The sequence below is a fragment of the Podarcis tiliguerta genome (genome assembly GCF_965153285.1).
Source record: "Podarcis tiliguerta genome assembly, chromosome: 2".
In the NCBI taxonomy this organism is placed as follows: Eukaryota; Metazoa; Chordata; class Lepidosauria; order Squamata; family Lacertidae; genus Podarcis; species Podarcis tiliguerta.
The window spans coordinates 85992177-86006864 of record NC_139535.1 but is presented as its reverse complement, the minus strand read 5'-3'; the positions used below and the strand labels follow the sequence as shown (position 1 = coordinate 86006864).

The window sequence follows — 14688 nt, the reverse complement described above, 5'->3', positions numbered from 1 at the left end:
CAGTGACTCCATGTGGCTCCATTTCTGTCAGAATGTGGACACTGAGTTCACTTTGATATGTATGGAAGAGGGGGGGGGGGAAATGAACACATCTCCGTTCTAAGAGCAATTAGCTTTCTTCTCAGTCAAGAAAAAAACCTGACTCCATCCTCAAGGTTTCAAAATGACCTCTGATCTAGCCACACATTGTTTTCCATTCTTTAGTCGAACAATTTGCATTATAAATACAGCTGCTACAAAGGAGAGAGAGAATGGGGCCATATTTCTGAAAACTATCAATGGATAGCAATAACCCAGTATTAAACTAAAACACTTATAGGTGGTACTGGAAATATACTGTAGCCATCTCCCACAGTCCCAAATTCAGGTCAAATTTCTAACAGGCAGAAAGGGAAAGAAAAAGAAAGAAAGAAAGAAAGAAAGAAAGAAAGAAAGAAAGAAAGAAAGAAAGAAAGAAAAGGCAATGGAGGAAACACTTGAGTAAGTCTTACTTAGATAAGGGCTGTTGCAAAGGATTCTCACAAGTGGTTAGTCTACATGGGGAGTCTACATAGGGAGAACGCACAGTCACAAGGGATCACTGCAGCTACTTTTAAATACCAAAATGGGAGGCCCCTGCAGAGGCATTTTAAAACAGTTTACCTAATGCCTACCTAACCCTTCCTGACTTCACTTCATACTCATGGTCTAAAAGCAAGAAATAAATCAGAATGTGCTGCCATAGCTTATTTCCTAAAGCAGATTTCCCCCACCTGGTGCCCTCCAGATATTTTATACTACCGTCACTATGGGACAAACACAGTCAAAAATATCTGATGGCCATAGACTACCTAATTATCTGGTTCCTCTTTCAGTAAGCCTTTTAAATTGATTTTTTTTTTAATTTAAAAAATCCCAGTTGGTACCTCTATTAGATTTCATATATGTAGTGTTTCAGATGGTTTTTATATATGTGATGGTTTTGACTGTTTTTAAATGTACTATTGTTCTAAATATGTTTTTTATTGTATTGAGAGTCACTTTGGGGTGCCACATGGGAAGCGATTTATAAGTGACATGAAAAATAAATAAATAAGTAGAAGGGTCATCAACAGAGCAATGGATTAGCAAATGCTGATCTCCTGTGCTGCTCTGGTTGGCTTGGAAATATGAGCTGGTGAATAAAAAGAAAAATGCTGGTGAGAAGCAAATGGACTAGCACTAGGGATGAGTAACCCACCCACCCTACAAAAAAACAAATGCAAGCACCATATGGAATGAGTATATGGAACTAATGGTATGAACCAAAGTACTGCCATTACTGTACCAATCGGCCTTTCACGTCCTGTTTCATAGCACTAGATTTAGAGGGGTGCTTTAAAAAAAAACAAACCCAATCATGATATACAACAGAGGAAGTCAACATGGTGGGCTCTAAAGCTTATTGAATGACAGCTCCCATCATTCCTGACTATCTGATGTTAATTGGAGTCCAACAATATGTGGCGAACACCACATTGGCTACCCTTCTGCTGTAGAAAAAAACATGGGGAGGGGACACCCCCCCCCAATTATAAACATCTGGTTGAGTTTCCAGGCAACCACGTAAATGGAAGATATTTAAAGCTGACCAGACAGAGTTTTATTTAACTGTTAAAGAGGGGAAACAATCCAGAATTGCTGGATTGGTTTCATCTAGGAGCAGACAGGAAGTTGGAAGAGATGCAAGGCAAAAGGGATTACTGAACAATAGAGGCATTTACTGACAGTGCAATCCTATGCATGCCTATTCAGAAGTCAAGTCGTTTAAATCAGTGGGACCTATTTCGAGGTCACACTCAAGAGACCACCATGCTTATGATCTCTACAGCCAAGACCTCAGAATTCTCCTCTGTTAAATTGCTAATTGCAGATAACATACAAGGCGAGGCATATCAGTTCACATGGGAGGCATACATTTAATGCAGAAGGAACAAAGACATTATGAACCTGAATTCATTGTATTAGGGACTATGAATGGGCTTTCTGTTGCAAAGAAAAGAGATGAAAAGACTAGGAAACAAAGGTTGGCCAACCTTAGAGCTGCATTAATCATTTTTCTTTTCCTCAGCAGCAACTCCCTTCGTAGTATCTATTACGATAAATTCAGCTTCATAATGTCTTTGTTCTTTTCATGTTAAGGGTATATGCCCACCGTGTGAACTGATAGCTGCAAACATTCATCCTAAAGAGCCAGTGAAACTCTAATTCTTTCAGAGAGATTTCTCTAAGGATAAGCCACAGCACAAGATTGACTGTGTGGAGTAGCCAGTTTTCATATTTCTACCCAACTCGAGAGTGAATTGCAAGACAGGCAGCTTGCAAACCAAGGAAAGAGAAATCCCAGATAACTTGAGTTGTCTGGGATTGGTATACATCTACTCCAGATATATTTGCCACAGAGCAGATGCACGTAAATTTACAAGGCTGAAAATAAATAAATAACAGCCCCAGGGAAATGCTGCAGTTTTAATTCAGCAGGCCATTTTGTTGATTCTGCAAAATATCCACATATGCACAAATACACACACTGGAGTGAATCCAACTCAGTCTTCCAGGGGTACAGTCAAGCTGCTGTGTGAACAGGAATGGTTATTTTATGGGTCTCGGAAGAAACAAGGGAAGCAGATTTATTCCTGGCTCTGTCTGCATCAAACCACAAATAAAGACAGAAAAATCCCAAACTGAACGCTTCACTTCCTAAACGTTTCGAGTTGGCTCAGCCAAACCTGCACACCAAGCCATTGCTAGGAGATGAAACACAGTACTCTTTAAAAATTCAAATATTTGTTTCCATTCAATTCATTCAGTGAGGACTTTGGGACAGAACCCTGTGCTTTTAATTCAAAATAAAATCTAACTACCTCAGTTTGTTTGCAGCTACCATCTTAAGCCCATAGCTGGGGCTAAATATGGGTTAAAATAACATAAATACAAACTGTAATAAAATCCCCCAAAGAATGCACACCTATTATTTAAAAAATCCTAGCATGAAGGCACATAGAAGCAAGTATTGACTTGGTAAGTGGGCTGAGTTTGGTCAGGGAGCTGAGAAGAGCAGGAAACCTTACTAACGTTCAAAACTTTATTTAGGTTTGAAAATTAGCACTTTGCTTTTGTTGAGTAAAATTTGGCTTTAGGCAACCAATTGATTAAAGTTTGTGTGCATTCACTTATCCTACAAATCTGGGGGTAACACCAAAGGTGCTACATGCTGTTGAATATCCACCACTAAATTCTGGAGGTTTCCTGCTGATATGTCTCTCTTCTCCATCTTACAGCAGGAGGAACATCTCCACAACACGAGCCAGGTGGCTGGTGACATGAAAGACCCCTTCCTATGACCCTGGAGAACTGCTGCAAGTCAAGAGTAGACAATACTAGGCTAGATGGACAAATAACCAGACAAATCAAAGCAGCATGGCTTGTTCCCCTGCAGCTGGAACTCCCAACAGGAAGTCAAGCCATGTGCAAAGGCAGACTAACACAGAATTGCTCGATGCGTCTCTGTGCATTTTGCTGGACTTCTCATGTACACAAGACATGTGTGCACACAATAAGTTCAGCATGACTAATAGATTAAATGTCAGAACTAGCTTTTATACAGAGAAAATCTCCCTGAGGCTTCACTGCAGCCATACATTAGGACTCATGTTACATTGTCCTTTTGCACACCTGGGGTTGGACTACTAGCCTTCTTAAGCAGGTCACATGCTTCATCTTTGACTCACCACAGCTTGCCATAACTAGAGGCAATTGAGTTCCTTCCTATCCCTTGAAATAGCAGTGACACAGAAGGCTAGAATATGAAGCAGACTGATTGGCAGTTAGTCTTAATTATGTGATTTCCCCCCTTCCTTTCTGAACCTGCGACCTATGCACCACTTTTGCTTAATGCCATAAACTCGGCAATGCTATAAATCCAGCCCATTCTCTCATTCAGAATTCCAGAATAATTCTTTCATATACTGTAGAAGCCAGTCCAGCTGGCAGGCAGTCAGCCCAGACTCAAAAGTAATGCCAGCTCCCCCTGGTGTCATTCTAATTACAGCACTTGAATAATGTGTCATTTTTTTGTTCCTTCCGGCCAATTAATTAGAAGTTGGCACTTCACAAGAAGAGTTCCGGGATTGTGAAAAATGAAAGCGTTCTTCTTTGCACTGTCCTTCAGAACTGACAGCCTCTTAATTCCCAAGTGTGGACAGAGCACAAGAGGAGTGACATCATCACAGAGGAAGATCTGACAAAGCAAGAAATATTAGAACTGTGCCCAGTGAACTTCATAAAGGCAATGAGCCCCACCTTTTCCCCAGAGTTATGAGAAGTGAGTGGCTGTCAGGTGGAAGGAAAACACATCCCTTTTTCCTAAGCATGAGAGAATACAGTAGGCATTTCCTCCAAGCTGGGATTCATAGATCAACTGCGAGATAGTGTATGCAAAAATGTTGTGTCTAGATGTTCAGAAGGGTTAGGGATAAGCTGGTGTCTTCCCTAGTAACACTCATACCTCCCACTTTGTGACTACACAGACCTCTCTTTCTCTCTCTCATATACACACACAACACTGAGCAGGAACCAAGAATGCACTAATTTGTGTTTTAAGTAAGCAACACAGATTTGCAGCACAGCCTTCTGTTGCAAGTCTTCCATGCCACTTCTTCCCAAACCATCAGAGAATCCAATTGTAAACAAAGAACCTGCAGTGAGGTCACATTTAGTCCTAAAAATGGAAATAAGCCCCTGTAGGGCTACTTATCGCTTGCAAAACTTCAGCAAGCAACACCGCCCTCATCATCACCAACCAGCTGAAATGGCTGGGACACTAGAAGAAATCAGAGTACTTTCTGGAGAGGAGAATAGGGGAGGTAGAGAAGGATTGATGGTCCCAACCAATTCATCAATGTATCAGCAGGCGATAGGGCAATTTTTCCAGTGGGTGCCTTTTTTTCCAGGGGTATGATTTAGCAGTCCGAAACAATCAATGACAAATGCAATAAAGCTATTCTGGCTGCAGCAACAAGAGTCAAACTATTAAAAGGTACAAGTTCTTGCTTTTTTGACATTCCAGTCAGGACAAAGACGCTTATTAGAGGAAACACACGGTCACCTTGACATTCAGCCCACAACACACGCGGAATTAGTTTCGAAATGCATTTATCAAATCTGATAACTTTAGAATTCCCAACTCTTACTAAGCCCTCTGTTGCAAGGATACATAGAGAAAATAATTCTCTTAAGAAGCCATACAAGAAACAGGTTCTACCCCAATGCTGGAGCATATGCAAGAACACCAGTAGACCCATCTAGTCCATAACCCTGTTCTCACAGTAGCTAACACCAGGAGCTTATGAGAAGACCACAAGCAGAACATGAGCACAACAGCTCTCTATCCACTTGTAATTCCCAGCGAAGGGTATTCAGAGACATATTGCATCCAACAGTGGAGGTAGGACAGAGCCACTAGCCTGTTCTGCATCTGTAGGAACTCAATTGTTTACTGTGGCAGCACCTACACGTTGGAACTCGCTGCCAATTGATAACAAGCAGGCATCTTCACTCTATTCTTTTCAGTGCCTGCTAAAAATGTTCTTGCTTAGACAGCCTACCCAGATGCTTACAGATACTGATATGAATTTTAATCTGTTTTAGTATATTAACTTCTTGCACGTTTTAATGTATTGTAAATTTCCCCTGATTTTATATGTTTTTGTAAACCTCTTTGAGGATTTTTTTTTCAATCAAGTAGTATATAATTTTTATGAAATAAATTAACAAATAAATAAATAAATAGCCTTATTCTCCATTCATTTGTCTAATCCTGTTTTAATGCCATCCAAGCTGGTAGTCATCACCACCTCTCTTGAGGGAGCCAGTTCCATAATCTGACTAAAGTGAACCACATGGGAAAAAGACTCACCGACTACCATGATGTTGAACTCAAACCCTTGTTTCATGGCTTTCCTCCGCATCTGCTCCAAGATGGCATCTATCCCAACATAGGCAAAATCAGCAGCTGGTTTCTCTGTCCGCGTTGGTGGGGCTTGCTTGATGCCAGCATCTCGAGTGGCTTCCATCATGCCGCTTGGGTAGCTGGGAATGGCCTCTGAAGGGAAAATGTTATGAATATTAATATATTATTTCTTTCTTTTTAACCAAACAGTACAAATAAATAAAACATTGCGTCATTTCTTAGTGGCTGCAAGGAACAGAAACCAGGAAATTTGTTACTGCTTTTTAGACAAGATGGATGTTTAATAACAATAACCATGTCATTGTTGACTTTTTCACACCTAAAGATAGCTTGGGAGTTATACTGACATGAGACAGGCACACCTCTGATGCCTCTAGAGTAACCTGCACACAGATCTGGATTCACTTGAGCATTGGAAGAGACTAGTATACAGAAGACTTGGTTTCCAATGGAACCAAGGGAAGTCTAGGTCTCCCCGAGGGGAGAAAGAAATGTGGCCCTATATAACAGTTGCTCTGAATACAGATATATTGCTGAATATAGATATATACAGATATTCAGTTGCTCTGAATACAGAAAAAGATGGAAGCAGAGTCCAAATGAAACTCTGAATTGTGTGAATATGGAACCTGATGTCTTCTCAAAATCTGTGATTTTCCAAATTCCACATGTTGGCCTGAAAGGCCATCATTCAGGATGCAGTAATCACACATATGCATTATTATATATACATATATGCAGTATAAAGGGTAAAGGGAACCCTGACCATTAGGTCCAGTCGTGAACGACTCTTGGGTTGCGGCACTCATCTCGCTTTACTGGCCAAGGGAGCCGGCATACAGCTTCTGGGTCATGTGGCCAGCATGACTAAGCCACTTCTGGTGAACCAGAGCAGCGCACGGAAACGCCGTTTACCTTCCCGCCAGAGCGGTACCTATTTATCTACTTGCACTTTGGCGTGCTTTCAAACTGCTAGGTTGGCAGCAGCAGGGACCGAGCAATGGGAGCTCAGCCCGTCGCGGAGATTCGAACCGCTGACCTTCTGATCAGCAAGTCCTAGGCTCTGTGGTTTAACCCACAGCGCCACCCGCATCCCATATGCAGTATACATCCACATTAAAAAAAGAAAGAAACTGCAAGAACGGCTATAAAATGTTTTTATGCACAAGTCTCCTCTTCAAAGACACCCACAACATGGTTTTAAAACTCCCTTCTCATACCTCCTTTCCTTTCCTGGTTTTTATTCCCTGTCCTACCTTGCAGCTTACAATGCATTCTGCTTTACTTATTGGAACAGCTAGGTAAGTTTTTAACTCCTGTAGGAACCTTGCATGTGGCGTGCCTTGCTCGAACAATCTGTACCTAGACAGTGATCAGGGTCATTTTAGGGTGTGAGATGGTGCAAGGTGCTGGGTGAGAAGCCAGAATCTTTAGATCCTCCACATGCCCTGTAATTCTAAAACTCATTTCAAACTCATGCAGTGGGCTGCTGGCAAAATTCCTGGGTCAAAAAATTATAGAGCGAGGACGCCAAGACGCCTTTCAATGACTCCTGAAATAGCGGCATTTTTAGGATGGGAGAGCCAAGCATTTATTTTATCTTATTTTATTTTTTGCTATTCTTACACACAACTAGGAAAGAATCATTCCACATGGAAAGTATTTTGCCATTAGTAGGAACGGTTTGTTATCCAACAGTTGAACCTCAGCCACTAAGCAAATCAAAGCACATTTCCAGCATTCCCACATTTCAACCCACCTAGAAAAAGGAGGGACAAGAGAGAGACCTGCAGCCTCAAAGCTCCCTAACACCAAAGCACTTTTACAGATCCATTCAAGATACCTGGGACATCCTCCAGCATGCCAGAACAAGAGCCCTAAAAGTGAAGGAGGTAGAATAGACGGGGTCCATTTAATACTGTGTTTTGCCAGTACTATAGATCTTCCATATTTGCAGGGCATGGGCAGGTATAAGTCATCCACACCATGCCACACAAGCAAAATGGGCTGCAGCAGGTCATTTCTGATGCTTCCAAAAGTTATCCTTCAAGATTAACCAGGACTTGGACCAGAAACCTCACAACCTGCATCTTGGTACCCTTTAAGGCTATAGTATTGCAAACACATGGAGCCCCGTCCTCTTTAAGCACTTGGCCACAAATTCTTATTTGCTTACTTAATTCATAACCCCAATTTTCCTCCTCAAATGGAGGCAATTAGAGCAGGCAACAAAGGTATACAAAACCAAAAGAAGTAATTCAATCATTAAAAGCAAAATAGATGTCGCAAACAACCTACCAAGACTAAAGAGAGCATAAAAGCAAACCAAGAGAGCCGGAACTAATAACATTATAGTCTTGTAAAATCAGATCTGGAACCTTGTTATTATTTATTAAATTTGTATTATCAACCTTCATCTGAAGATCACAGGACAGTTCACAAGTTGCTGGAAAAGAAGTGCCTTCAAATGCTCTGCATCCCAAAATTCCCAGGCTCAATCCCCATCCACACTTGAGCCCATTTGCTTCCCTGTCTTCTCTGGAGCCTAGCTAGCAAACAGTGCATCCTTTGGAGAGCCCCCTGCTGAATAGTGCTTCAGCCACAGGCAAACAGTATGCTGGCCACTCATCCTGCTGGACTCAAGCTTGGCTCTGCTTTGGCTGCCCCCCCCCCCCAGCATTCAAAAAACAAAAGGGAGAGAAATAACGATTTAAGACTTCCCTTCCCAACAATGTGTGTTATTAAAAAAATACTGTATATATTAAAAACTATTTACAAACATGACTATACATTTAAAAACAATTGCAAGGTTGCAATGTATCTTAAGTTTAAGGAAAGTTTGCAAGAGACCAGTGGTAATGGGTGCGATTATTGCTCTTTCCAGCCCAGTCTCTTCCCTCACCCCACCGCTGGCTTGTTTCTTTAGCTAGGCTGTTTTGTCATGATCTCATCTTCCATGCCTTTCCTCCATTTTTTGATGGAACTTTGGAAGACTTGGCCGCTCTGAATATTTAGGATTATATAGCACCATCCATTATGGGAAGGGGTGATATCTGTGTGCCAAAAATGTGCATATGTTTGAGAATAAAGTCTGCACAGAAGCAGTGACTGATTGCATAGAAAAATGGCCAGAATTTCCTGTTATGACAAAGAAGTGTGTCGTCAAACTTGCTCCTGCTAAGGATGCCAACGCTCTTAAAGAATGTTCCACATTCCTCCTATCAGGATCACAGGCTAGGAACACATTCCCAAACAGACACCATACTTCACGCATATGGCAGGCCTCTAACAGGAGTGCAATGATTTGCTCACATCTTTAATCATTTTTTAAAAATGTTGGTAGTAAGCCAGGGATAAGGAACCTATAGCCTTCTCAACTGCCATCATTCCTCACCATTGGTTGTGCTAGAGATTGTACTTCAGCAAAGGCAAAGAGACAGAAGCAGTGAAGATTTCGATATTCCTGAACCCAAAGAGAATGATCAGGGAACAGAGATTATCTCAAAACCATCTGTTCTGTTCTGGCAGAAGAGCCTCTTTACTTAGGGGAGAGAAGGCGCACAAGGTTCCAAGAAGGACCTCTCAAGGGACAAGGGCTATTGCTCTCCTTGAGGCTTGATGGTTCCCTAGGTCCAGCTTAAGACTGACAGTATTCTTTGGGACAACCCTAAAATCTGAATGCACTTATGCCATTTATTTGAGGGTTTTGCCATTTGTACTGAAGTAAGGCTACAGTCTTTCAAGGCACAGCTAGGGAACATGAGGTCCTACAGATGTTGTTGGACTGATCCTATCAGTCCAGCCAGCATGGCTAATGGCCAGTGAGGATGGGAGCTGTAGTCCAGCAACATCTGGAGGGTCACGGGCTCTTCATTCCTGTTCCAGGGTCTTGTGAGGATCTAGAATTACAGCTACAGTGGTACCTCAGGTTACAGATGCTTCAGGTTACAAACGCTTCAGGTTACAGACTCCGCTAACCCAGAAATATTACCTCGGGTTAAGAACTTTGCTTCAGGATGAGAACAGAAGTCATGCAGCGGCAGCGGGAGGCTCCATTAGCTAAAGTGGTCCTTCAGGTTCAGAACAGTTTCAGGTTAAGAACGGACCTCCGGAACGAATTAAGTTCTTAACCTGAGGTACCACTGTATTGCTTAGAGAAAGAAGTGTAGCTAGCAAGAGATAAACCCAGCAGTTCATTTTTAGCACAGCAACGTAGAAATAAAATGTCACTTGGTCACAAGCCTTAAGAAACAGCAATACTCCACATGGGGGAGGAAAGAATGGCAGACCTAACTCCATACCTACTTTCCAGCCTTTGCTTTTCTGAAAATGCAGACCTCTTCTATTTACACATCCATCTACTATAGGAAGAGACACTATCCAGCTCTCCCTGACCCAGTTTGGTGGGACGTTCTGAAACCTTGTAAACTGGAATAAGCAGCAGCTAGATAAACACCTACTGGGTGTCTTGAGATGGAATAAAGTAAGGTAAAGCAAGGTAAGGGCAGTACAGTCCTAAAAATACATTTAGTGTACTGAGAAGCCACCCTCGTTGATCTTACTCTCTAGTAAATATGTTTAGATTTGCAGCCTATATGTTACATATGCAGGGACAAAGCTTAGAGAAACAAATCGAAACTTTGTCCCAATCTGAAAATCAGCCAAAGAGGCCTGGTGTATTAGACATTTGCCATGTGGTATATATTAGCTTTGAATCACACAGTATATCCTAGAGTTACTAAGCCTCTGACAGACTGGGGAGGGCAAATCACAGATGTGCGTGAAATCGAAGACTGTGTCCCTTACAGAGATGGGTGCTCTCTTATCTATGCTTCAAGAAGGGGAAGTGGGGTTTGTACACACAACATATTTGACACTTAACCACTGCTTGTTAAAACCCAGCTGCAAAGAACAGAAGGATAGAGATTTCTGCAGAAGTAGTTCCAGAATGTCAGTGCAGACCTTAAATATGCTGTATTACTTACACCCCCCCCCCCAAAAAAAACACATGGCACCGGTTCAAATTCAGCAAGATTCTCCAGTATCCTCATGGGAAACTATCTGTGCAGGTATCTTTCCACAGTGGTTGTAAACATGTGAGCTAAATGCAGAAATTTAAAACAGATTTCAAGACTGATTTCAAGCAACTCTCTACCCCAGACACCCAAGAAGCAGAAGGAACGTCCACCTATGTTTATGTCTGGTTGCTATAACGTGGGACATCGTGAGGATTTTCATGGGGAAAAGAACTCTTTTGACTAAAAGTGAGCCTTTATGCCATAAAACCCTGTTTGTTTCAAAATTAAACACATTTTAAATGTAAAATGTGATGTCAGCAAAATAATTTTTCTTTTTTCTTTTTTGAATGGGAGGAACAGAAGGTCTATAATAATTTTTCTCTAGCCACCAATGTCTCTACTGTGGAATAGAAGGGAGGAAATGCTTTGACTTGGGCAAAGGGGAAGAAACAGCACAGTTCACCTTGAGGTTTTTTATTCATCACTGCCTTCTTTTTTTAAAAAAAAGTGCACACAGAGACACCCTTACTCAGGCGTCCTCTTTACTTGGAACTTTTATGACAGACATAAATGGATGCATATATCTCCTAGGTCAAAAATGTTGGGAGTGAGTTGCAACATATGAACAATGCCGCCTGCTCAACCAGAGTTCAGATTGCTGGGGGTGGGGACCCAAACAACTCTAAGCACCCTTAAAAGTAAAGGGACCCCTGACCATTAGGTCCAGTCATAGCTGACTCTGGGGTTGCGGCGCTCATCTCGCTTTATTGGCCAAGGGAGCCGGTGTACAGCTTCCGGGTCATGTGGCCAGCATGACTAAGCCGCTTCTGGTGAACCAGAGCAGTGCACGGAAATGCCGTTTACCTTCCCGCTGGAGCGGTACCTATTTATCTACTTGCACTTTGATGTGCTTTTGAACTGCTAGGTTGGCAGGAGCAGGGACTGAGCAACGTGAGCTCACCCCGTTGCAGGGATTTGAACCACCGACCTTCTGATCGGCAAGTCCTAGGCTCTGTGGTTTAACCCACAGCGCCACCCACATCCCTTCTAAGCACCCTTAAGGGACTACAATTCCCAGGATTCTTTGGGGGAAGTCATGACTGTTAAAGAAGTATAATAGAACTTTAAATGTAGAATGTAGATGTGACCTCAGGGTCAAGTCAAGTCATATTGGGGATTCCCAGTGATCTTATCAGCCCTGTTTTCTGGAGAAGAAGCCCACCTTTCACTCTGTAGTATGTGGAGTGCCCTGGAAAAAGGCACAGAGGAGGAGGTCCCAGTGAAAAGCTGAGGAACAGGGTTTAGGTTCCCATCTTTAAAGAGTTAGTTTCTAGTCTGACCTTGAACTCCTCTTGGAAGAGAGGACATTGGGCTTAAAGCATATTAGCAGGATTTATTAAAGTTAATCAAGTATGTGTGTGAATGTGACCTATATCTCTAGTCCACAGCCACACTGCATACGCCAGCCAAAGTATAGTGGTACCTTGGTTTACAACCACAATCCATTCTGGAGGTCCGGATGTAAACCAAAACAGGTTGTAACCCAAGGTGCACTTTCGCTAATGGGGCCTCCTCCCCAAAATGGGTTGTAATCCCAAAAAAGTTGGGTTGTAATCCAAAAAAGGAACACACACTTCCAGGTTTGATGTGGTTGTAATCCAAAATTGTTGTAATCCAAAGTGGTTGCAAACCAAGGTACCACTGTAGTGCTTGCTCACAGCCTCAAGAGGGGGATGCCCCGTGCTTTGCACAGGTGTCCGCAAGCCTTCCCCCGGGGGGAAGCTCGGGCATCCCCCGCCCCCAGCCCCGCAAGCTCCGGGAGCGATGGCGAGGTTGCGCAACCTCGCCTTCACTCCCGGACCCCCAGCCCGAGGCTAAAAATGAAGCCAGGACAGTGAGCCAGTTCAAGGCTGCAGGAAGAGACACATGCAACACACACACAGTGGGGGCAAATGATTATAGGCTAGCTTTCTCCTTAACAAGCTAGTTTGCCATGTGCAGGGATTTTTGTGGGACACAAGACAGAATGCTCTGTTGTGCAGCAGCCTCTGCATTTGGAAGTGGTTCACCTTGTTCAGAGAAAAGGATTAAAGTGAAGAGTATGCAAGCAGAGAACCTATTTCCCCCTCCCCACTTCTCTCCATCACACATATACAACCCTCTTGAAGGAGAGAGACATCAGCAGGAGAATACCGATTCCAACTGGCCAGCATAACACATTTCTGGGGGAGGGGAAAGAATTGCAAGAAAAAGCAAACGACTGCACATCCTGCCTATAGAATTTCAAGGCTGCTCTGGATTCAGTTACCACACTGAAGGGGAGATTTTAATTAAATTAGTTTGGTCTGCTTTGCCTGCGTTTACCAACTTGTGGTGAAGGAAATGGCTGTTTGAAACATCTCTGGCTTAAAAAATGAGAGAGAAAAGCATAGAGGGAGCTTTTCAAGTTGCTCATCAATCGCCGCACACCTCCCTCAAAGGGAAATACAGCCCCCCAGCTGGGTATGCAGTTGCCAGCAACAAATGTGTGTATTAAAAGAGTGTGGCCGGAAGCTCTTTATCATACAGCTAGTTTTCTCTGAAAGCTCTGCAAAAAGCAAAAGGGAGTTTTAACCCCCTTTTACTGTTCTAAATTAAATGTGGAGTTTTTTCCCATGACAGAAACCCAGAACGGCTTAGTATGGATTGACGAGCAACAGCTTTCTTCAAATGAGAAATCCCTGTGGGAGTTCTTGCCCCTCGTTTTTTTCCTAAGAAACATGTGAAACCTCTTCAGCCTCTCCTTCTTTACAATACAGCTGCTGGGGAAGGGGGGGTGAGAGTGAGGGAAATGGGGGTGGAAGGCAGGCACTTTGCAGCAGGAGTGTGGGGAGGGCTGGTGCATAGGGAGGGCAGGAAGAGAGACAGAGAGGAATCTCTCCCTACTGATGAGTCATTTGGGCATTGTGCTTACAGCCAAAAGATTGCTGAACCCAGAGTCTCCTGGGAATGCTGAGGAGCTCCAGGCAATGATGCCAGCTAGAGAGCAGGCAGCAAAGATCCCAGGATGAATCCATTCAAACACAAGTCCAAGCACATCTTCATGCCTACCACGTGGTGGTGGACTTCTCCTCTAGCATGACTACCACCACCACATCCCCAAGCAGCCACCTCCAGAATAACTTTTCCAGGTGGTGAATGGGATTGCTGGATCTGCTGCTCGGCCTGGAAGAGATGACTGTTGCATCAGAGGCCTCCTGTGAACAACTTTCTAGGCACTTTGACTTTGTAAACAACTTTGAGGTTTTCTACAGTCAAGCGGTATATAAATTTTATGAAATAAATAAATAATCCTTGAATTCACATGGAATTGGATAGGACAGGACAAAGCTTAAGAAGGCGTTCAGAGGCCAATTCATTTTACTCATGAGAAACATGCATGGAATCACAGGCATGAAGAGCCTTTTGTCACCCAGTGGCAGCCAATGAGCAACTTTGAATTCATTGGTGCTTTGGTAGAGGATCATTTGTTGAAATGCCTTTGAATGGGAAAGGAGTGTCACAAAGCTACTTCTGGGCAAAGTGAAAAGCAGAAGGCAAATCTCTGAATTCAATCTGTGCCAGGGCAATTAAAGGGGGTGGGGGAAGCTGTACATCATCATGTCTTTCTATAAGTAAGCAAGGATGCTCAAACCTTGGAAA

General features: G+C 42.9%; 1 protein-coding gene across 8 annotated transcripts in view; it reads right to left on the bottom strand.

Moving 5' to 3' along the window:
* Nucleotides 1-14688, bottom strand: part of SEPTIN9 (septin 9) — a 207953-nt gene that overhangs the window by 19970 nt on the left and 173295 nt on the right. For all 8 annotated transcript variants that reach the window (XM_083428472.1, XM_083428475.1, XM_083428474.1 and 5 more), the window contains one exon: nucleotides 5936-6121. In XM_083428472.1, coding sequence (XP_083284598.1) covers nucleotides 5936-6121 — 186 coding nt within the window. The remainder of the gene's footprint in view (nucleotides 1-5935; nucleotides 6122-14688) is intronic.